Source organism: Artemia franciscana, chromosome 18, assembly GCF_032884065.1.
Source record: "Artemia franciscana chromosome 18, ASM3288406v1, whole genome shotgun sequence".
NCBI classification, from domain to species: domain Eukaryota; kingdom Metazoa; phylum Arthropoda; class Branchiopoda; order Anostraca; family Artemiidae; genus Artemia; species Artemia franciscana.
Window position 1 is genome coordinate 36,428,611 of NC_088880.1, and position 26,340 is coordinate 36,454,950.

The 26,340-nt window shown below is 36.2% G+C and overlaps 1 protein-coding gene across 1 annotated transcript; it reads right to left on the reverse strand.

The window, feature by feature from the left end:
• Positions 1-110: 110 nt before the first annotated feature.
• Positions 111-25,906, reverse strand: LOC136038960 (heat shock 70 kDa protein cognate 5-like; the record flags this gene model as incomplete). Its single annotated transcript, XM_065722476.1, is given in 8 exon segments — positions 111-409; positions 3,604-3,744; positions 5,554-5,741; positions 7,259-7,481; positions 10,984-11,358; positions 14,287-14,442; positions 20,182-20,451; positions 25,705-25,906. Coding segments are annotated over 8 exon segments (1,627 nt in total), but the record flags the coding sequence as incomplete, so codon positions are not given.
• Between the last annotated feature and the right edge of the window lie 434 nt (positions 25,907-26,340).

The following is a 26,340-nucleotide window of genomic DNA, read 5'->3' on the forward strand; positions in this document are numbered from 1 at the left end:
TATTTCTTACTTTAAGGATGTGAGCAATAAGTCAGGTAAAAAACAACTAGTCAATAGCAATGTCTAAATTACCGCAGCTCAAACTTGCATATTAAATAGTAAGCATACGGTACTGTATTATACATGTATTTAGAAAAAAGAAGTTATAATAGAATTAAATCATATACGCGATTCTTATAAGCAAAGAACGCATACATTATGTATAAAAACCATTCTGCTTTTAACCCGAGTGGAAAAGAAAACTTTCAGTAGATTCACTTGTCTGTAGCCTGACTTTGAAAGTCAATTAAACTGTCCAACTACAATTTAAATATTTCCTATACTGTGAAATGGCTGTCTACTCCTTCTTCTCTCCTTCTTGTGACTGAGAAGACTGTGATTGGGACTGACCTTCTCTCTCTGCAGCCATCTGCAAGTAAAAAATTGATAACTGCATTGTTGCTAGACATGAGGAATAATAGTAAGCAAAATCACTTTACTTTAGGGGAGGGAGGAGGAACATTTTGGTGGCAGGATTTGCAAACTAAAGGGATCTTGACAAGAAAAAACTTATATACCACTAGAAAATATAGGATATGTACATCCTCTAAGTCTTTTTTTTTTTTTTTTCTACAGGTCTTGTTTTTTTTCAACAAGTCTTGTTCTTTGGAGAATAAAACTTACGACAATGGATCTCTGGTTTAAATAGATTCCTGAGAAGAGGTTCGAGTTCCTAGCCCAACACCTCCCTTCACTGTAAGTAGGGCAGCCACCTAAAGGATAATGAAGCGTTTACAGCACCCTTTTTTCTGCTATGGTATTTTTCTTGACTTGGTCAAAAATAAAATAGCGCGGAAATTTTCACCCACCACCTCTAGATCTTAAAAAAACAACTTTTTTTGGTATCGTCATTGAACAATACCCTCTTTATGGTATTTTCATTGACAAATTTAAAGAAAAACGAAATTAACTCTCCCCCCAATTTGAACATACATATTGCCCCCTCTCTTAATGTTCCTGAATTGATGCCAATGTACGCTAGGAATTTCCTGTGCCCCTATGCCTGTCAATTCGTCTTCAGCATTAAAATGCCGTTTTTTCTTTTCGTCTGGCAACTTCACTTTCCCTATGACGGCAAATGTACGTCTTCTTAAAGAGGATGAATTTCAATTCAATTTCCGTATCTAGCAGCTTTTTAGACAAAAATGGTGAATTTATGTCTACTTTGATGATACTCTAAAATTCACCTGTTTGTATAACTTGTAAAAAATCCTGTGAACTACAGGCCTCAAATTAGCAAGTTTTACATATATGGGTCCTAAATTTGAAAAAGAAAATAAAAATAATCATCTTGCCACTCCCAGACAGCTAAGAGGTTCGGAAGTCACGAAAGGGATCCGAACCTCTCGGGATCTCGAAAACTTGAATTTGTTTCCCAAGTCGAAACTGGTAATAAACACAGACACCTCTGTTCACACAGTAACTCAATCCTTACAAAAAGGGACTGGGAATACGATTCTTGAAGACTTGCCTTTAGGGGGGGGGGTGAACGGTACGTGTTCCATCCCGTCCAATATTATTCCAAATTCACTGGCCTGCCAGGAACGTACAGAAGAACTTTTTTAGGGAGGGACAGGAATAAAAAAAAGAAAATCATTTGGCTTTTTTGGCCAACAGGATAATTTTTTTTTTTGCACAAAGGTTTTTTTTATCCATTTTATTTTAAGGTTGCTCAATACAAATATGAGATCAGTTTTTCTTTATCAGTTATACTTTTTGAAGCGTAGCAGTCATCCACAATTAAGTTTACTGTTAAATTACACTATATATCAATGATATAAATTTTATAATGACTATTTCCTGTGTTTTTATCTATGTGTAATATATCCCCGGTTGGGGTGGAAGGATAGCGCAAGGAAAGATTTAAGGGAAATGAGAACTTCCTGGGAGGGTGGTAAGAGGGAGGCTTGAATACATTGGAATGGAGGAGGAGCGTGCGTAGCTGTTTTTGGCCCAGCCGACTTGGTGATGCATTTATGGTGTCTGTTTTTCTCTACCAACCACACTTTTGAATTACCATGCTCGATTACAGTTTAATAAGGGCTTACAATTAATATTCTTATTAATTTTCATTTCATTTTAAAAATTTGAGCTCCTAGCCCATAACTAATCTCATATTGAATTGGGAACGTTATATGCATATTAAATCAGCACCAAAACCGGTGGCTTTGATGCTGCAAATTAGAAGTTCCCAAAAACTCGGAACATTTAGAATGTCAGCGGGACGGGGGGCGGGGCTGATTTGGGCCCAGCATATGCTCTTTCGATCTGAAGACCTCTTATTGCTTGCCCAGTTTTAGTGCTCATTGAAGAACGTAATCTATTCTTAGACAAATAGATGGATCAAATTAAACAATTAAGAAATCATTTCACAACTTCATTTGTCCCTATGTTCCATTTGATTACGGTGTATCTGCCCTGCAGGTGGAAAGGGGGTAGGATTAAGGATAACTTCCTAAAAATTTGGGAAGCAAATACTTTCTTATCCTGTGGAATCATTACTGATGTCGAACCATGCTCATATAATTTGAAGCTTATCCACTTCGAGTTTCACTCCTAAAATCTTACTCACCTTCATCGTTTTCAAAAGCTTAACCTCAACGGTAATCTTTTAATAATATTTTTGAAATGATGAATACTTATCTAAATTGGAATTCCATCAATATCAAATACAAATCATTGAAAAAAGAAGGAAAAAGTTTTTTTTGCTATAACGTGGAACTTTTTTCCAGCCATTAAGTTATTTTACTAAGCGTTAAACAAATTAAACGTTGAAAATTAGAGTCAAGGTAATAATATTAATGTCATGATAAACATGACCGAAGAATTTAAAGATAAAGTTTCAGTACATATAATTTGTTTATTGAGCCTTCTGTCATTTCACATTCCATTAAGGTACAAAAAACTTTCAAAACACATCAAAGATTTGTTTTATATTCATTTTTCTTACGTTTTTGCGAGTCAGGCAGACATTTCGGGGGGGGGGGAGTTAAAGTATGCAGCACTAGACCCTTAAGGCCAGAACTGGGGGGGGGGGGGTAAAACCTCCTAACCCCCCTTAAAGTATGCAGCACTAGACCCTTAAGGCCAGAACTGGGGGGGGGGGGGTTAAAACCTCCTAACCCCCCTTGAAGTATAAAATTTTGTTATCATTCTTAGTTTATTTTCTGTGCTAAATAAGTCGAATCAAGTTTTACCTCTCGGTCTTCTCTGCATTAGTTGCAGTACGTTAAGTCAACAATTCAGTTCAATATTAGAATAATGTGAAAGGAGCAGCTTGGCTATATCAAAACAAACTATACATAATATAAGCGTGTATATAAGCATACTACCCTGTGCTTCAGAGCCTTGCATCGAATGGTTTTAACGTGTTGCAGTAAATTAGTGATTCGAGATAAAACTGTTGTTTAAGGTTATCTTAGCTATTGATACTTGGTGTTGGAATTAAATTTCGCAAACGATAGAATCCATGCCTAAGGGAGCTCAAATGCCTCTTTCATTATAGTGAGCAATCAGGTTGGTCTACGGCAATAGATACTACTGACTCAGACTCTCATAAAATACCTTTTTATAGGCCATTTCGAAAAGCTTCAGAGATGATTGTTGAAGTGTGTTCATTGACTTCCTAATTTCCTCTGGATCTTTGTCTTCTTTGTTGGCCAAAACTTCTCTCAGTTTTTCAACTTCTTCTTTCAATTTAGTGCACTAAAAAAGTAAGAAAATAAGAAAACAAATCTGATTATCTTACAAAACAAAATCGTTTATTTTTAATAATTGTTTAATATCCGTGTTTATTTTATTTTTTTTTTATCCAGAGGTCTACCTCTAGAAAACAGTGCTGGCTTTTAGTATAATCCCAGCATCAACAACTCTTTATAACATCGATTCTAGCATATTGCTAAGCATCAATGACACGAGACTATTTCGAGTTACTTCCAGACCAGAAGATTAGAGCGTTCTACAGAAGGATCTAGAGAAAGTTGACGTGGATGGCAACTTGGTTGAGAGAATTTAATACCACGAAATCCCACTACATAATAGGCCCGATAAGAGTGAACACAACTTTTAAGCTCTTAGGAGATGCTTTAAGACTTAGAGTTGAAGAAAGTGATACCATATACCAAGTTTCTCGCGCCATTACGAGGCAATCATTATGAAGGTGTCAATGGTAGTTGAAATTCTCCATAAATAAATCAAGTTTATCGATAAGAAAATACTATGCATGTTGTACAAAGCCTTGCATTCTGGACATGGTGTCACCAAGACATCAACTCGGTTGAACACGTCCAACGTAGAATGACAAAATTCTGCCCCACTTTATCGCACCTCCCTTATGAAGAAGGACTCAACACCTCCAACTTTGACATATCGTTTTTTATCGAGGTGACATGATTGAAACTTGCAAGATCTGCAAAGGAACCTTTTATGGGGACATTGCATCCACTGACACTCTACAGTTTAGTACGTTGAGTCTACTTCCCCACTAGTTAGAACTACCAGGTAGACGCTTCTTCAAGGACACCGGAAAATGGGTCTTCTCAAACCAGGTCATCAGCAAGTGTAGTCTGTCTTTATCAATAGTAAATAGCCCAGATGTGGATTCATTTAAGAAAGAACTAAAACATTTCCTAGACTTATTACGTTTTCTAGTTTCTCATTTAGTAGAGAATTGTAAGGGGCTTGCGCTTTTTTTTTCCTTTTTGCGTTAAATTACTATTTATTAGTTGGCTCCCACTCAATGGACCCGCCGTTTGGTTTTGAATAAATAAATATATCAACCATTATATATTAGTTTAGATGACTCAACACTCAAATGGTTTTAAAGGAGTTAATTGAATAAATATTTTATTCTTTTACTTTTAATAATTGTTTAATGCATATATTTGTTGGGATTTTTTATCGATTGTCCACCTATTTAAGAACCCTTTGGTGTTTACATTACACAGGACATGATCGTACGAAAACATAGCAAAATTACATGAGGCGGTATACATCAATAGCTGTTTCACTGATTCCATTTTTTTTTAAAGAATTGCAAGAACCATAAACGCCAAAAAGAGACAAAAACTTCTATACACAATGCCAGACATAAAAACTACTATTCTGCCAATAAACTCAAGACATTGTGGTTTGTATTTCGCAGAGGTACACACGGACCTTCCTTTCTTCACCTCCCCCTTCCCGACTAATTTTATTCCCTACAAGTGCCTCCGGCAATCTAGTGACAAAGAAGCAACCCAAAGAATAAACCCTTGGATAAATTTTCAGCATGGTTAGAATTTCACTAAGGAACCCGTAGTGTGGGGACTTGCTTAATTTTGGTTCGGGCATTAGCAATATTATTTAAAGTTTTAAAAATCAAAATACATAATCTTTTCTGATAATACAATAATAGAATACCATGGCCCTTATATACATTCAAATGATAGTAGCAACAACAAAAATATTACAATTTTTTTTACATTTACATTTACAATTGTTTTTATATTTTTTACATTTATAGAAACCACTTACTTCCTCTGCTGGTAGTTGATCTTTAAATTCTTCCATTTTAGTTTCTGTGTCGTGAACAATTCCTTCTGCTTGATTGCATACCTCAACACGCTCCCTCCTGATTTTGTCTTGAGCTGCAAACTCTTCACCTTTCTTAACCATATTCTCGATTTCATCCTTGCTTAAACCACCAGAGGATTGAATAATAACTAAGAAAAAAAGGGAATGAATAATTCTTGAACACTCATCCATGAGGTATGCCAAATTTTAAGAAATTCAGAATTAAAAAAATTCAAAGAATAATGTAACCAAATACTAATCTTCCCCAAAAACTGCATCCTTTCCAATGTTGCTCAGAGGGTAGGGAGGATGTGTGTGTATGAGATACCAAAAGGAATTCTAAGATTATCATTTTCACACCCGTTGGCTGGATAAAAAAAAAACTATAAAAACGGTTCATTTAAATAAATTGTGGGTATATTTAGAGAAGAATGGTATACCGCACACCAGCATGGTCCCTGATACTGGAGGCTGTATAAATACCATTCTGATGGTCCTCAGAATTTACACACGATAGCACTGTCGGAAAAAATTGCTCTTTTCCGGGGCAAAATTCTAGAAATCGCCATTATGTCGTGGTAGTATGATTTCTACTGTCACTTAAAAAGGGCACTCGGTCTTCGGATTCTTATTCAAATCAGACCATTTACAATAATCTACGGCAACTGGTTTGATACGATCACCATTAGATAAGAAAATAAACAAGCAAAAACAAACAAGACCATATCCTGGATTTTGTTCAGGGTGAGGGGGTGAGGTTTGCGACATGCATGTAAATTTGTTTACATGCATTTTGTTATTTTTTTACGAGCGAGACAAACATTTCAGGGTGAGATTAAACCCACTGCAAAACCCGAACCCTCTGGATACGGTCTAAAACTCAAACATTTTTACATAATGACAAAGACCATGCTGTCTTTCCATCATGCAAAATAAAAGAAAATAACGAGGAAACTTGTGAAAGACAGTTAATACAACACAAGGAAATATTTATTTTGAAAGATTCTTAGCATCCTAACCTCATTAAAGTTCAATCAAGACTGACAACAAAAAAGGCTATTGATTCAAACTATTCGAACTGACTAAAAATTTGAATAATTTTTTGTTGGAATTAAATAAGGAATCGTGTCGGGGAAAAGTACCCTCCACCCATTGAAGCCCTTATATAGGATATCCAAACCTCAACTATGAGCGACTAAAAGACAGTCCCAAATTCGAATATGTATAATTCCTTTATTTGCATTTGCTTTTTTCTCACACCTGTTGTTTCATATATGAGAATTACTTTGGCAGAATCTCTTTAGATTGAATAATAAAGAAAAATGGAAGATAAACAATAACGCAATAATAAAGAGTCACCAAAGTGAAATTCCGCCAAGTTGCCTTATCAAAAAAGTCACCAAAGTTGCTAGGTCAACTGTAAAATTTTTCACGATGAAAAAGAAAAATGTCTACGACTTGACCTATCACGAACTAATTAAACCATACCATTCCGGCTAATCTGATTTTAAAACATGTTTTACTAAAGCAATGGACCCCTGCCACCTCCCAAAACACCCCCCCCCCGTCTTACCTAAGCCAGTAATTATCTATGCTTAATTTTGTTAGATTAATTTACTCCAAATTGAAATATTCTTGCATTACATTAAAAGAAAAATTGACTTACTTTGTTGTTCCTTGCCAGTTCCCTTATCTCTGGCAGATACATTGACGATGCCGTTAGCATCGATGTCAAAAGTAACCTCAATCTGAGGAACACCCCGCGGTGCAGGGGGAATGCCAACCAATGAGAATTCACCTAGGAGCTTATTGTCAACTGCCATTTCTCTCTCGCCCTGATGAACTTTAATCTGAACTTGAGTTTGACCATCAGCTGCTGTCGAGAACACCTGTCAACCATAGAGGTTAGCTTTTACTTGCCTTTTTACTTCTTTCTTCATAGACAAGAATGAGTTACTTAATTAGATTTTCCTTAAGTGATGGGGGGAGAATTTAGCAATAGTAGTTTTTAACAGAAATTCAAAAAAAACAAAAACAGTTGTATCTGCAAATTACGGGTGATCCTCGTATCTTAGCCAGTGTAAGCATTACCAACTTTGTTAATTGACTTACAAGATGCAGTGGCTTTAGTTTCCCTTTGAAACTCTCTAGATGGATGCCAGTCTAGATTTGAGACAGTTGCAACCTGAGTTCTGCAAGGTAAACGCACTCATCGGTAGTAGAAGTTTAAGCATGCCCTATCAGTCTAGTTAGTTAGTCCTAGTCGAGTGTCTAGGGGTCATATGTATGAAGGAGTTCTTCCGGAACTGGTCATATATGAAAATTATCAATTGTATCGGCTTTGACTACTGAATCAGGGGGTAAATTCCTTGATTTCTTCGCGCATGATCATATCAAGATCATCTTCAGATTCCACTAGAGGTAAGAATATCTTAAGCCTGTCTTATCGTTTATTATTAATTGCAGAATAGGTGACTCTTTTTTGTTTCTTTTGTCAAAGAACAACAAAGAGAGAAAAAAACCTCGATGAAGAACAAACAAAACGAGACTGCGGTCAGTAGAGAGAAAAGATAAAAACCAGACCGACGCGGATATTTCACCTGTATGAAAACGAGGCCTTCAGCACAGAAGAAACTAAGATACAAACTAAAAACAACTACAATATTTATTTAATACTAATATAAATTTCCGCTTTGGCTGAAATTCAGACCTAGGTTCTGAAGATTAGTTTTTAGCTTCTTAATAGAACTTTCACTTTTTGCTCACTTTGAAATGTCCAAAATTCCCTTTTGTCTGTTTGGATTCAATAAGCTTTGTGAGTCCGCTTTTTCAGTCTTATGCAAGCTATGATGGTAAAATTTAAATTTAGGTTTGGTTAGATTATGTTAAATTTGGTTAGAAATATAAGAAATGGCTTGAAAACCTAAGCTAACCAAACCAAATCTAACCTGTCATCATCAAACCTTGCATTAAACTGATACTAAGCATTACAACAAACTAGAACCAGTCAAGTGCCGTACGAACAGATTCGCAAACTCATTTGTACCATATTTCGTAAGAGCATTTAATAAGTGTTAATTGTAATTTTGTGATTGTAAAAGTAGCGTAATTTAGCGTTCATTTTTGAGTGCTAAGATAGCTATTTAAATAAACGAATACGAAAAAGTTGACTGGCAACGCTCACCGGTGAATGTCGACATTTACATTCAAGGTAAGAAACACAAACACACACACTATATATATATATATATATATATATATATATATATATATATATATATATATATATATATATATATATATATATATATATATATATATATATATATATATATATATATATATATATATATATATATATATATATATATATATATATATATATATATATATATATATATATATATATATATATATATATATATATATATATATATATATATATATATATATATATATATATATATATATATATATATATATATATATATATATATATATATATATATATATATATATATATATATATATATATATATATATATATATATATATATATATATATATATATATATATATATATATATATATATATATATATATATATATATATATATATATATATATATATATATACCAACTGTTTTCCAAAAATTATTTCACCTATCTTCTACATAATCAAATTTTAAACTCTCCAGTTTAGTATTCAACTGTTCCTTGAAAGTTTCTTTCAAATTTTCGTCCTAGAGTCTACCAACGTCACAGCTACCCGGAAGGTAGTTGCGCAACTTTAAAATAATCTTAGACACTACTAGATGAAGATCTTTTCTTTTTAACATCAATAACAGCACTCCTATATACCCTAGTATTGGTTTACAATAACATAATCAACAAGATCAGCTGCCTTACCATCATGTGAATACCATGTTAGCTTATGAGTCATTTTATGACCAAATAGTGTATTGGTTATAACTAGATTGTTATGCCTACAAAATTACCAAAATTGCAACAGTATGTGACCATCACTGTTTTCTTTTCTTACACCAAATTTACCTAGGTTAGGATACTATCCATCCCTATTCCTACCGACACGGGCATTAAAATCCCCTAATAAAAATATCATATGTCTACCTGGGTCCCTTTCTATTTGTTCCTGTAGCTGTAAGTAAAATCCATCCGAGTCACTACTATCTCCATCAGTCAGCTCTATAGGGGCCTATACTACTATGACTCATATCTTGCAGTTTTTAGTCATAAAATGAGCGACTAGCGTTCTAATATTAATACCTTCTCAACCTAAACAAGACTTAAATATAACAATTCAAAATAGGGATGAAACCTTTTAATCGACAGTGAAACAAATATAAAATTTTTAACTGGATATTTCGGAAACATATACAGTGTCCATCATCAGCAGTAAAACTTTTACTAATGATGATGGACACTGAATGTGTCCGAAATATCCAGTTAAAAATTTTATATTTGTTTCACTGTCGATTAAAAGGTTTCATCCCTATTTTGAATTGTTATATTTTCGTCATGGAAAGGCAGTGTGGTCTTCGAAGTTATCTATATAAACAAGACTTGGCAGCTCCCTTATTCTTCATGAGCCCTACTCCCCGCCTACACACCATATCCTTCATGTCTGGGTAAATAAATTCTATATCACCTAATTTCATGTGGTCAAATTGCTGTATGTAGACAGACTGATCAAAAGAAGAAATTCCTAAGCCTGACTTTCAACATGTTTAAATTTTTCGCTATTTTCCTTGATGATCATAACACTGGTGAATGTCCTTATTACTAAGATTGGTTCGAGATAACAGATCCTTCGAAAAATCGTATAAAACGTACTTTATTGATTTATTAACCCTCCCCCGTCCGTTTCCCCAATTCGTAAAATGAAACTAAGCAAATGAAAATTAGCAATACGTTTTTAGGGGGGTCAAAAAGAACTTTCAATACCAAACGCTTCGAATTGCATTGCCTCTTTTCAGAACACGATTTATTTCTTACTTTATATAGAAGTCAATACACAATAATTGAGGTGACGAAAAGACAAGAAAAGAGTAGTTTTTGTCAGCGAAAACGATTTAAAATAATTAAACTTAAATAATTTAAACTTAAATAATTTAAAAAAAAAAAAAAAATCAACAATCCTTTGACAACCATAGGATAAGTTTTTTTTTGTACCGGTGCAAACAGAGGAAATCTTTGGTTGTTTTAGACGGAATTTTGCAGGTCGGAAAATGAGCTTTTTATTAAACTCTGATCGAAAAGAAAAGCGATCCGAATATTCACCTATATAGACATTTTTTTCTTCGACGACGTGAAATCTGGCTACTCAAGCTAAATTCCAGCTTAAAGAAGAGCACGACTTCTGAATCTTACCTGTGATTTCTTAGTAGGAATTGTTGTGTTCCTCTGAATGAGTTTAGTAAAAACACCGCCAAGTGTTTCAATACCTAGCGACAAGGGGGTAACATCTAGCAACAAAACATCAGTAACGTCACCGGCCAACACACCACCTTGGATGGCAGCACCAATAGCAACAGATTCATCTGGATTGACAGCCTTACTTGGAATCTTGCCAAAAATTTCTTTGACGGTCTCCTGAACTTTGGGCATTCGAGTCATACCACCAACTAAGAGTACATCGCCAATTTCGCTTTTGGACACTTCAGCGTCACTCATGGCTTTTTGACAAGGAGCAATCGTTCTTTTGATGAGGTCACCAACCAGACTTTCAAGCTTAGCACGCGTTAGCTAAAATAGAGAAAGAAAAAAATCAAGCTTGACAAAAATTTTGAATCCAGATAAAATTTTGAATCCACCAATAAATGATCAGCAATGCATCAAATCATGTCTGAGAAAAAAAATAAAAAAAAGGTTGCCATAAAAACCTCTAACCCACTACACCTAACCAGACTGATCCCCAAGCTGGCACCAAAGAATTCAACCCAGCCAAGATTGCTTTTAGACAGTGACTATTATCAAATAGAAGAAAAAAAAAGAAAAGAGAAAAGAAAGAGAAAAAAAAAATACGGCTTTGAATTTTACAATCCTTATCGGCGGTGCTGATCCCCGTTTCATTACCCTTCAGCCAGTAAGTGCAATGGGGGGTTTAGGTCCAGCCATCCTGTGCTTTCAATCATCCTTACCTTCACCCGATTTCCTCAGGTACCCATTTAGAGTTAGGTCAGCTTTGACTGAGCTTACAGTCACGCCACTGACCCCCATTCAAACCAAAATTACAAGCGACACCAGGACTCGAACCCATTTTTTCACGGACAAAAAATATCAAGTCAAGCACGCCAACCACTCAGTTGGGATGACTCAACGAAGTTGCCTCTTTGCAACAGCCGAGAATCGAACCTACGTCCCGAAAGTTCCCAGGCGCGGCTTTATCTACTACGAAGGGATAGAGGAATCCACTCAAATGCAGGAATCAGTGTTAAATTGCGTAAAATCCGAGACAAAGAAGCAGCTTTTGAAATGCTGGCTCCCAAAGTCGCTGTAGCAACTGTGAAAATTTTAACGCCAAAGCTAACAGTAACATACGAAAAAATTAAAACATTTAGATCTGTTTCACTTTTTATATTAAAAGAAATGATATTTTTGGGACACTTTTGCAACTGCCGAAACACCATGAGCTGAAGGACGAATTCAAAATTTACTTCAAGAATACAGAGAACAATATGGAATAATTATGAATTCACCAATGTTGGGATATCAGTACCCTGAAAATGTCTAAAAATTTGGCTGATTAGCTTTAGAAGTAAACCACAAAATAACAAGAGCGAAGAGTTCATATGGCACTTGTGACAAGGTTGGAAGAGCCAAGAGCTCATATGGCATGAGCTCTAGCAACATTCTAAGAATCAATAGATTAATTTAAGAGGAAAATCAGAGGCTTAATGCCGGTCGGGATTTAAAATAAGAGCTCTGAAAAAGAGGTCCTTCAAAAGATCAAAATTCATTAAGATCTGATCACCCATTCATAAGTTAAAATAAAAACCTCGTTTTTTCTAATTTTTCCACTCCTTTCAGCCCCCCCAAATGGTCAACTCGGGGAGAACGACTTTATCAAGTCAATTTGTGCAGGTCCCTGAAACACGTTCCAACTTTCATCGTCCTAGCACGTCAAGAAGCACCAAGTCCGCAAAAGCACTGGACCCCCTTAACTCCCCCAAAGAGAGTGGATCCAGTCCAGTTACGTCAATCACGTATCTACGACATTTGCTTATTCTACCCACCAAGTTTCATCCCGATCTCACTGCCCTAAGCGTTTTCCAAGATTTCCGGTTTCCCCCTCCAACTCCCCCCAATGTCACCAGATCTAGTCGAGATTTAAAACAAGAGCTCTGAGACATGGGTTCCTTCTAAATATCAAATTTCATTAAGATCCGGTCACCCTTTCTTAAGTCACAAATACCTCAATTTTTCTGAATTAACACCCCCTCCAACTCCCCCAAAGAGAGCGGATTCAGTCTGGTTATGTCAATCACGTATCTAGGACTTGTGCTTATTCTTCCCATCAAGTTTCATCCTGATCTCTCCACTCTAAGCATTTTCCAAGATTTCCGGTTCTCCCCCTCAACTCCCCCAATGACACTGGATCTGGTTGAGATTTAAAATAAGAGATCTGAGTTATGAGGTCCTTCTAAATATGAAATTTCATTAAGATCCGATCGCTCCTTCATAAGTTAAAAATACCTCATTTTCTAATTTTTCAGAATTAACTCTCCCCCCAACTCCCCCAAAGAGGGCGGATCCGTTCCGGTTATGTCAATCCCGAATCTAGGACTTGTAGTTATTCTTCTTACCAAGTTTCATCCCGATCCCTCACTCCAAGCGTTTTCCAAGATTTTAGGTTTTCCCCTCCAACTCCCCCCAATGTCACCGGATCCGGTCGGGATTTAAAATAAAACCTCTGAGACACGATATCCTTCTAAATATCAAATTTAATTAAGATCCGATCACCCGTTCGTAAGTTAAAAATACCTCATTTTTTTCTAATTTTTCCGAATTAACCCCCCCCCCCTAGATGTTCGAATCGGGGAAACGACTATTTTTAATTTAAATTGGTCTGGTCCTTGATACGCCTGCCAAATTTGATCGTCCTAGCTTATCTGGAAGTGCCTAAACTAGCAAAACCAGGACCAAAAGACCGTCAGATAGACAGAGAGACCAACAGAATTTGCGATCGCTATATGCCACTTGATAAATACCAAGTGCTATAAAAATTAAGGCCCTTCTTCCAGAGACCTTTTCATAGCCTTAAACTGCTAGAAATAATGCTCACCCTCCCCCAGAAAGCAGACTTTGTTTAATATTGTTCACCCTGTATCTGTTTACATATGTTTCATGGTTTCACTCTGTATACGTCATGATTAAAATAGAGAATAAAAATGCCAATTGTTTATATAGAATGTAAAGTGCCTATTCCTTAACGATAATCTCTGAATACAATCTCCCACAAACTGGATTTTACGGTAAACTTTGAACCACTCCACAACCACTTTGAACCACTCCAAACCACTTTGAATGAACTTTGGTCTTTAACGCAAGATCGGTCAAGTTGGAGGTCAACCTTCGCTGCCCTATGCACCCCCAGGCGTAGGGGGATCTAAGTCTAAGTAAGTAAGTTATGCCACAGAACGGAGAAAAGAAAAAAATTGTAAATAAAATTACCTTGAGATTCAAATGCTTAGGTCCTGATGCATCCATTGTCAAATATGGGAGATTAATATCGGTTTGACTTGATGATGACAGCTCAATTTTCGCCTTTTCTGCTGCTTCTTTTACTCTTTGCATCGCCATTGGATCTTTCTTTACATCAATCCCTTGCTAAAAAAAAAATGGCTTTTCTTAAAACACTAAGGATTCACTTCCACATTGTAACTATATATCCAAAAAACATATAAATATCGAATAATAAATTTTTATGTAAAAATAGTATTTTCAAACAAATCTGTCAACAAATTTCACTAGGCCATGAAAACTGCCATGTTGCATTGCTACTATGCTACCCCACTTTTTGCACGGCGGAAGGTAATGTACCGGCTATTAGTAAATAAAAATATAAGCTTGACTATAAATAAGCGTGGGCTGACGTATATTCCAATGAAAAGTCAAGTGCATGTCATTACAAAGAGCACTTACTGCAGACTTTAAAACTTATAGTTTCTATATGAACAATACTACCTCAAACACTACAAATGTTTTTTTTTAGATTTTTGCTTAGGAGCACTGCTCAAAGTCCTGTTGAAGAGGCAGTCTGCCGGTAATAGGTATTTTCCCGATGCTTTCAGATGATGTGCAGTAAGAGGGAATTTTTTTTCAAAAAATAAACAAGATATAGAATCTACAATGCTAGGCACATTTTATCTTAGTCTCCAAAAGCTTCTTTTTTCAAGTTACAGTATTATAACTAATTTCCTTTAATACACCGGGGTGCCGGTGTATCACCGAGTGCCCAAATAAAAAGTTGCACCTTATTCTAGTAACAGAAGCAATAAATGGTTCGTCTTGAGGGTCTGTACTCCTTAGTCGCATACTCAAGTAAAACAGTTTATGACAAATTTGCAAAAACAAAATTCAAAAAATAAAATGTTACCACAGATTGCCAGTTTTCAGACTACTTAAATGTACTTCTCCTTTCGCACAGGTTGTGTAATACGTATTTTCCAACTAAATAAAATATATGTGTCCACGAGAGGAAAAGCAAAACATACTTAGCAAACCCACAAAACTTTTTCTCTATTTTGAAAAATCAGAATTACTTGATATATGAGGAACTAGTGCTAAATACAAAATCGGGGATAGAGCTACAATACCATCGGTTCTTGCTCGGAGAGCTCTGTTCAAGGTTTCTGGTCAGAAAGCATTAATCTATATATATAAAAACTAGCTGTTGGGGTGGCGCTTCGCATCACCCTAACACGTAGTTGGTGAGGGCGCTTCGCGCCCCCCCCCCGCGCGCTTAAGTCGTTACGTGCCATATTAGTTACGCGCCATTGTAGTTGTGTCCCTGTGTCCCACCTGTGAATATAGATAGATATATGTATTTTTTAACTACGTAAAACATTGCGAATATACAACATTCTTGGCTGTCCCATTGTCTGTGCATATACAAAGCCTTATATACTTATAATGACGTCATATGCAAACGCTCTTTTTACAAACAAACAAACATGCATACATACAACTTATTTTTATATAGATAGATAGATAGATAGATAGATAGATATACATATACAATACAAATTAACTGCGTAAAACTTGCGAATATACAACATTCTTCGCTGTCCCATTGTCAGTGCATATAAATAGATTGTCAGGATTACCGACCCTCGAACATGCAACGTACAATTGTCCATGGGAAAAACAATCTGTATTAAGATCTATACCGCATTTTTCTAATGATTGCCCTTGAGCTTTGTTGATGGTGATTGCAAATGCTAATCGAATTGGGAATTGCAATCTTTTAAATTGAAAAGGCAGATCCATTGGAATCATGGGAATGCGAGGAATAAGAACAGCCTTACCCTCAAAAGTCCCTGTCAAGATTGTTGCCTCTATTACGTTTTCCATTCTTTTTTTTTACGGCAAGTCGCATGCCATTGCAAAGCTTTGGTGGGTTGATATTTCGTAAGAATATTATTGGTAAGCCTATTTTTAGTTGTAGCACGTCTGGTGGAAACCCTGGGAGATCCAGAGAATTTAAAAATTCAGATGGATAATCAGCCGCCTCATTTGGTTCCAGAACTGTGTCGACTGACTTGTGAAGGACTGACTTGTGTCGCAATATTGATGTGCTTTAAAGTCATAGAATCTTAACGAAAATCACATTATCAGATTCAGCGTATCAGAGAACCCTACTGTAGAAGTTTCAAGCTCCTATCTACAAAAATGAGGAATTTTATATTTTTTGCCAGAAGGCAGATCACGGATGCGTGTTTATTTTTTTTATTTATTTTTTTTCCCAGGGGTGATCGTATTGACCCAGTTGTCCTAGAGTGTTGCAAGAGGGCTCATTCTAACGGAAATGAAAAGTTCTAGTGCCCTTTTTAAGTGACCAAAAAAATTAGAGGGCACCTAGGCCCCCTCCCACGCTAATTATTTTCCCAAAGTCAACGGATCAAAATTCTGAGATAGCCATTTTATTCAGTGTAGTCGAAAAACCTTATAACTATGTCTTTGGGGACGAATTACTCCCCCACAGTCCCCGTGGAAGGGGCAACAAGTTACAAACTTTGACCTGTGCTTACATATAGTAATGGTTATTGGGAAGTATACAGGCGTTTTCAGGAGGATTTTTTTGGTTGGGGGAGGGGTTGAGAAGAGAGGGATATGCTGGGAGAACTTTCCATCGAGAATTTGTCGTGGGAAAAGAAAATTTCCATGAAGGGAGAGCAGGATTTACTAGCATTATTTAAAAAAAACAATTAAAAAATAAATGTGAAAAAGCTTTTTCAGCTGGAAGTAAGAAACAGCAATAAAACTTAAAACAAACAGAAATTATTACCCATATGAGGGGCTCACCTCCTTCTAATACTTCGCTCTTTACGCTAAGTATTTTTAGTAATTTCAACTATTTATTCTACGGCTTTTGTGATTCAGGGGTCATTCTTAATGAATTGGGATAAAATTTAAGCTTTAGTGTAAAGAGCGAGGTACTGACGATGGGGCGAATCCCCTCATATATGTAATAAAAACATGAGAATACAAAAGTTCTTTACGTAAGCTAATTTATAAGTTACGTAAATCTTTTATCAATAAAAATATTCGTAAAAAATTAAAAGTTCTAGTTGCCTTTTTAATTAACCAAAAAATCGGAGGGCAACTAGGCTTCGTCCCCCGCTCTTTTTTTCTCAAAATCATTCGATCAAAATTATGAGAAAGCTATTTAGCCAAAAAAAAAATATGCAAATTTCGTTTTGATTATTCCTCTGCAGAGAGCCAAAATCAAAACATGCATTGATTCAAAAACGTTCAGAAATTAAATAAAAAAAACAAGTTTTTTTAACTGGAAGTAAGGAGCGACATTAAAACTTAAAACGCACAGAAATTACTTCGTATATGAAAGAGGCTGCTGCCTCATCAACGCCCCGCTCTTTATGCTAAAATTTTTTACTGTTTTAAAAAGAAGAATTGAGAGAAAGAGTCAAACTTTAGCGTAAAGAACGGGGCGTTGATGAGGTAGCAGCCTCTTTCATATACGAAGTAATTTCTGTGCGTTTTAAGTTTTAATGTCGCTCCTTACTTCCAGTTAAAAAAACTTGTTTTTTTTATTTAATAGATTGTCAGGTTTACCGACTCTTGAACATGCAACATATAATTGTCCATGGGAAAAACAATCCGTATTCAGATCTATACCTCATTATTCTAATGATTGCCCTTGAGCTTTGTTGATGGTGATTGCTAATCGAACATTCCCTGTTTCCCCGTCGTCATTTATATATCCCCCTGTGCCCCCGGCATCCCCGTTGTAGTTGTGTCCCTGTGTCCCGGTCGTCATTTATATTCCCTGTGACCCAGTGTCCCAGTCTGTAATTTCTCTTTGAGTGTCCCGGTCGTCATTTATATTCCGTGTGTCCCGGTCTGTAATTTGTCTTCGAACATTCCCTGTGTCCCGGTCGTCATTTATATATCCCCCCTGTGCCCCCCGGCGACCCCGTTGTAGTTGTAGCCCTGTGTCCCGGTCGTCATTTATATTCCCTATGTCCCGGTCGTTATTTGTGTCCCGGTGTCCCAGTCTGTAATTTCTCTTTGAGTGTCCCGGTCGTCATTTATATTCCCTGTGTCACGGTCGTCATTTGTATCCCGGTCTGTAATTTCATCAGTTGACAAACATGACGTCAGTCGACAAACAACTTCATGACGACATACAGTTCAATCCTTATACTGACGTCAGTCGACAAACATGACATCAGTCGACACACAAACATGACGTCAGTCAACACAAACAAACAACTTATTTTTATATATAAAATAGATAAGTTGTTTGTCGACTGATGTCATGTTTGTCGACTGACTTCATTATAAGGATTGATCATTATGACGTCATGTATGTATTTTGTATGTTTGTATATGACGTCACTATACGTATATAAGGCTTGCGATTCAAAGAGAATATTTAGTATAAATCCTACAATGGCAGAAGAAACAGCCGAGGAATCAAATCGTGCCAAGGAATCAAACAGGCTTGCGGCTCAAAGAGATAATGCCAAACAAGAGCAACGTAAAAACAGGGTTGCGGCTAAAAGAGAAAGTAACAAAAGAAAGCGTACCGAGGAATCACAAGAGCAACGTGAAAACAAGCTTGCAGCTCAAAGAGATAATACCAAAACAAAGCGTGCCGAGGAATCACATGAATAAAGTGAAAACAGGCTTGCGGCTCAAAGAGAAATTACCAAAAAAATCGTGTCGAGGAATCCACAAGAGCAACGTGAAAACAGGCTTACGGCTCAAAGAGATAATGCCAAAAGAAAGCGTGCCGAGGAATCACAAGAACAACGTGAAAATAGGCTTGCGGCGACCGGGACACAGGGAATATAAATGACGACCGGGACACAGGGACACAACTACAATGGCTACACCGGGGGGGGGGGGGGCACAGGGGGGATATCTAAATGACGACCGGGACACAGGCAATATTCGATTAGCAATCATCATCAACAAAGCTCAAGGGCAATCATTAGAAAAATGCGGTATAGATCTGAATACGGATTGTTTTTCCCATGGACAATTATATGTTGCATGTTCAAGAGTTGGTAAACCTGACAATCTATTTATATACACAGACAATGAGACAGCGAAGAATGTTGTATATTCGCAAGTTTTACGTAGTTAAAACATATATATATATCTATCTATATTCACAGGTGGGACACAACTACAATGGCACATAACTAATACGGCACGTAACGACGTAAGCGCGCAGGGGGGCTTGGGGGGGGGCGAAGCGCCCCCACCTACTAGGTGGGAGGCGAAGCGCCACACCAACAGCTAGTAGTAGTAATAACTTATCTTCAGAAAAACACAACCAAAATCAATCGGTAGCATTACCAAAAATATCGCTTCAGACAAATCAAAAAATTTAGTATCAAAACAGCTATTGGTAGTTGTCTGCTACACGTACTCATCAATTACCAGTGAGTTTTTTTCCTCATCCTATTAAGATTTTTAAATACTTTCATTGAGTAAATACTTCCATTTGGTATTTTCATGGAAAAGTATCCTTTTTAGCATTATTCGTGAATAAAAAGAAGAAAAGAAATATAAAACTTCCCGCTTCTACCTTTTGGAAAATAACTGAATAAGTAAAATAACTAAATGAGAGAAAAATCAAACTACTTTACGACAAATTACTGAAAGCCAGAAATAAAACAAATGTATTTGAGTAAAGAATAAATTATGCAATGAGAAAGCGAGAGAGAGAGAGAGAGATTAAAGTGGATAATTATGGCGAAATACGACAAAAGGCCCTAATTTTCTGTATTTAAAACTTGTAAGACTTCTACTGGTATCATACATAAAACAATTACTAGAAAGTATAACGGTAGGACATAAATTAATAATTACGTCTTTCTTGAACTCGGTGCAGAGGAAGTTGACAAGAGCATTGTCAAAATCTTCACCTCCCAAGAATGTATCACCATTGGTCGATTTGACCTCAAAGACCCCCTTTTGAATTTCAAGAACCGAGATATCAAAGGTGCCCCCTCCAAGATCGTAAACAGCAATGACTTTATCGTCTGTTTTGTCCATACCATAGGCCAAAGCAGCAGCTGTTGGTTCGTTGATCACTCGCAGAACATTTAATCCGGCAATCTGGCCAGCATCTTTGGTAGCCTAGAAATAAACAATCCATTGAAAACATTTACTAAGAAGTTTTCGATGCAACTACTAGATTAAGATAAGACAGAGATTTTGTGAGTATTCTTTTGAGTTTATTTTTGTATTACTGTGTATATTCTCTCTTTCCTCCTTTGTTATTTCCTGTTTTTCTTTCGTTTCTTCTCTTCGTCTTGTACACGCTTGTATTTGTTTTATCTTGCTTATTTATTTGAAATAGAAACTTGGCTTACTGTGGCCTGTGATAATCATTTCAAATAAAGCATTGTCTAAGAGTTGTACAATCAGCAATATAATTAACCCAGTGAAACTATTTAGTATCATTCAAAGGAATTTCTAGCTAATAAACGTTATCTTGGACGCACTTTACTTAGTGTCGGAGGACCCTTCACGTGAAGCAAGTATAAAATACAATTCCGTCAAATTTCAACTAGGATACACATTATTTTTTCAGTTGGAATAAAACACGTCACCAAACCAACTAGTCCTGTGAAAGAACGAGGTATTGACGAGTGGGTGAGCCCCCTCATATACAAAATAATTTTTTTCGTTTAAAGTTTTAATGTTGCTCTATACTTTCAGTTGAAAAAACTTGTTTTTTATTTAATTGAAAACCAAGAGCAAGACTATCGACGGTCCAGCAATTTTTTTCGAAATATTATCAAACATATACGATTATTGTTACCTCTGTCTCGTCTTAATTTTAGTTACTTTATGGTTAAGACGGTGCTAGGTTTATTCTACCCCCACTACTTTCGTTAGAAAGCTGCCCCACATGCCCACATTGCATTTATACGAATCGTTTACTTGTTATTTATAGAAATTTGCCGGGTTAAAACCAAAACCTAAATTAAATTCTTGCCTAGAGGAAACAGTTTCTTTGGATATTTAACTTTTTTTCACTTCGACGTATAAATAGACTTTTTATGATATCATTGAACATTTACAATTCGTGTTACCTCAGTTTCAATTTAATTTTAGTTACTTTACGGATACGATAGAGCAAATGTAACGTGTACTTAGTCTGAAAATACCAGTGCTTCCACTTTCCCCGAATTTTTGGAGATTTCCCCAAAAATCTCTGCCTTATCGAAAAAAAATCGGCTCCCCGAAAATTCGCTTTTGTTCAAGGTTACCACCCATAGCGATCTATCACTAGTGACTATCCACCCCTAGTGACTGTCACTATCACTACTTGACATAATTGTTTCACTACTTTTCATAGTTTTTGTATCAATTATTTACTACCCATTGTTTACTTGTACTGATGATAGCCCTCGCTGAAACATAATGTGTCAGTTTCAAGAAGCCGTCGGTCTTTTTCTTCACTAGGTTTGTTACATTCTCAGCACAAGTTTTCAAACTTGCAGGGACAACTACCCCCTGATGTTTTCCTTACTCTGCGGCAATTAAGATGATCATTTACATAAGATCTCGCATGCCAATTTCGTACTTAGTTTAAAAGGGAGTGTTGATATTTATGAAACCAACCTTTCCCCATCACTCCAAAAAGTGGAGCTTTTACGTTATAGATACAATTTTATTTTTTGTTTTGGCCTTTTTGGTCGTCACGTTAAAATTTTGAAATGCCGCTTTTTTATTTCCACAACGGGATGGGGTGGGAGAAATAGTGTTAGAGGTGGTCAAGCTGAGGCCCTCAGACTGCTCCCCCAGAGTCTATATAGGGTCCTCTAGCTTTGACGATACACTTTCTATTTTGACGTTTTTAACTGTCATTAACAATCAGTTGTATCCCAAAGACGACTAAACTTTCTAAGGACTTAAGGACAAGTAAACTTTCTAAAGTTTAGAAACCTTTTGTCTTGCCTTATAAGGCAAGCCAAACTAAGTTTTGTTTCTGAATCAGGTTTCTTTTTGGTTTAAATTAAGCGATGTTTGAATATACAATCTTGCCAAATCCAACCTTTCCCCTTCACTCCAAAAAGTGGAGCTTTTACCATAGGAAATTACAAAAATACTGAATAAAAACGTTGATGCCCTCGCCAAAATGAAATTTCAACTGTCAGCAGATGATCCAGTTGATTCTCAGCTACCTCCTTGCTTCTCAAAAGCGGCTTCTTCCTTATGAACAGATTCTTTATACCATGGTGTTCCCATAGTTTTACGACAAAAACCCCTGATGTCGTGAGGGGCACGATCGGTGATCGATGTGGTTTCTGAGTTGTGAGATTCTGCAGGAACTACTAGAGAGGCAGTAACAGGAACTTCCTGGAAACTTTGCAGCTTCTGAGAGAAGCTTTTGAATAATCTCAATTAACACTTTTTTGTTGCTACAAATAGGTACAACCCAGTTGATGAATGGACTGTCATTATGGGGAATATATTTGATACCAGCTCGGTTGAATTGACGATCGGGAAATCTGATTAACTTGGACACTTGGTTGATCTTGCAAATTCAGAGAGTTTTCAGAATTTTCAGAAGTTCAGTTCTCGACCCGTAAAAAACATGGTTATATCGTGTTTCTAGCGTAAATGCAAATCCAAAGAATTTCTCTCTAAGTGTACTGCAAAAGCTTTACTTATTTTCAGAGCAACCAGCACTGTATGATGTCATTCCAGAATGTCCTCACCTCTTAATGAGCTGTATGTGCAAGACGTCATACCAATCTGTTGTCGAGAGCATGGGCAGTACTGTGGACACACGTGGTCGTGACCATAGGGCTAGTTCCACCGATCTTCGCAGCTAGTTAGTTACTCAGTGACAGTCCCCCCCATAAATGAAATATGTAAGCCATTCATTGAAGTTGTCTTGGATGTTCACTTTTGTTCACGGAAGAAGTGGCATTTCTTCTGCACAGTCGATTGTACTGATAGACCAAAATTTCATCGTATTAGTGAAGTAGTACAACAGATTGGCTCTGAAAAGCCCCGTGTTCCACTTACTTTGTGAATACCGTTGTGTACTATATTCGCATTAAAATTGTTATGAAATCCTAATCTTTAATGCTTCGAGACAAAGATACGGGTAGTCCTAGAGATTGGTATCGAATTCAATTAGCACATTAGAATGATTCCAGCACGTATTTAGACAAGTACGTACTATCCCGTTTTGTGGGAGAGCTCTCACGCTGATGCTTTTTAAAACTCATTCAAACTAAAAGCTCATTGAGTTTCAATGTCGCTATGTGAATATCTTTTTTTTAGACCGTCGTTATCCTTCGTTTTTGTGGACATGTTTTTACTTTGTTCTCTTCTGAAAGTGAGTGAAAGTGAGAACTGAAAGTGAATATTTGTCCAAGTCTCGGACTTAAGGCCAAAATCCCTCAAAACTGTTTATTCGTCAGATAGAAAGAATCCTAAAAGGGCTGAAAGCTATTTAGATGTATATACAGCCAAAGCAGGTAATGAAAAAGCTGGAGAGTAGAAGATTAGCAGCCTATACCAGTCGCAATACAATGCAGCAGCACTTCTCTGTTCCTTTTGGGGATTAGATTAGGGCAAAGCCAAAATCAAAGCTTCATAATGCATGTGACTCCAATCAATATTGTTCTCCCAGAAAATCAAATGATTGTTTTTTATAGTTATAGTATAGTTATTAACGAGTGTCAAGCATGCAATTGGTTACGCATTAATTTTATAATACCAATAGCATTGGAGTGTACAGTTCCATCCATAAAGTAACAGCGGTAAGCTATATACAGTACACCTCAGAATTTGAATACTATACTCTGCTAGCAGTACTAGAGATTAATGTACTGCTACTATGGTAGCAATACAGTACTAAATATGATATAGTACTTTTCATAAAATAGTACATATATCATTATGGAGTATGATATTTAGGGCTAGTATGTGGCTTGCCAATGAATTAGTCTACATTGCTGATTGTAATTCAGAAAACTATTCATACTTCGGTATGACACTCAATCCTAATAAAATATAGCAAAGTAAGATAAAAACATAATACTTTAGAACCAAAACAAGTTTGGAAGATATATTTGCACATTAGAGGGGGGGGTAAAGTAAAGCGGGTCTGTATGTCTAATGTGTTAGGTACAATTATTTTGCATAGTATGTAGTAAGAATTGTTTTTTAACTTCACACTGTACAGATACTTTACCACTACCCCCCCCCCCTAATTTGCAAATACATAGCCCAAATTATATATTTTCCATCTATTCTATCACTTCTCTTTGTGTTGTCTCATGTCTATAATTCTCTTTGTCTTGGTTCTATAATGCGTCAATGAATGAACAACCTGAGCGATAGAGGGTTTATCATAAAAGTGCGGATATTTCTAACTACAGGCTATACCATATTACATTTGTTACTGTTCAGCAAATTTTACAAATGAAAATACTTTTTACTCAAAGGAAAGCTGTCAAAACCCAAATTGCGCAGCTAAAGGGTCGGCAGCTTTCAAAATTCTGCTACTCGCAGCTTTGAAACTTTTGCATACCTGCTTGATACTACAAACATTTAAGAGAAGCTATTTAAACTCTGTTAATGGATACTAATTCTTTTTAGTTGCTAGTTTTCTCAGTTTCAACTTCTCGTTTTAATCCTTTTTGCTCTGTAATAATTCAAAATGAAGATATGATATGAGTTGACGTTCATTGCAATTAATGTTGATTGTTCAATTCAATTAAAGAAGCCAAAGTACAATTTGTTCAATAACAACAAAAGCTGTATGTTTTCTTCTTATGTCAAGAACAAAATATTCGTGTTTCTTAAATTGTCCAGATCAGAAATATCGGGTACTTTCCGGTTTTTTGAAAGGATCTTTCCGGAATACACTAAACATTGAAAACTACTATATTAACAAAAAACTAATCCCAGGTAAATAATTTGTTTTTTTTAATATTGCTTGTATTTCAGGCAGGATCGAATTTGCTGTGTTAAATTACTTGAAAACTGAACCAAAGCATTCCAAGTGTTGGCTTTGGAGTAAAATTGTGTCTACTTTAATCATGATTTCAGTCAACATATTACAGTTGAGACTCGTAACTATTCATATGGGGGCTTCTGGAGCAAGGATATACACAGGGAGAGGAGGTATATCTTTGAACACCCGCCCCCCCCCCCAAAAAAAGGACGGGCATACTCTGGAGCAACTCAACAAATTAAATGGACGGCGTCTTACAAGCCCAAGCGGAGTAGTCACCGCTAGAAACACTGAAAAGAGCTTATTTATTGGTAATTCCCCCAGTAACCCATCAGTTTCCCAAAGATCATCGTGTCTGGTACCGCATTAACTAAAAAACGGGAATATTAAAATAGAAGCCTTACTTGTCTCTGAGAATCATTAAAGTAAGCAGGTACTGTGACTACAGCATTTTTCACAGGTGTTCCTAAATAATGCTCAGCAGTTTCCTTCATTTTTACCAGAATAAAGGCACCAATTTGTGATGGCGAATACATTTTACCGTCAGAAGACTGAACCCAGGCATCGCCATTTGAAGCACGAACGATTTTAAATGATACTGTTTTCCTGAAAAGATAAATCAAGTACAACAGCTTACATCATCATACCCAAAATGATATTCAGCTTCCTCCACCTACCAGCAAACGAGCTATTGAATAGGGTCTTAAGAAGAACAAAAGAATCATAAAATTACGAAAATAAGGGCTTAAGATAATTGCTTTGTCAGAATTCGTTTACGTTTTGCTTTATAGCCGCTGGCAAGCTGCTATGACGGATAGTATATATTTTATCTAGCCATCCAAGGTTAAGATAACGTAAAACGTCACATTATACAAGCAATATCAGTTTTAAATCAATTAAAAGAGATGGTCTAATTTTTTACTCAGTTGATAATCAAAATAATTTGAGGTACCAAATAGATTTTTCAATGAAAATACCACAGAAGGTAATTTTCGAAGCCCATAGGAGAGGGACAAATACCCACCTCCAATTGCCATAAA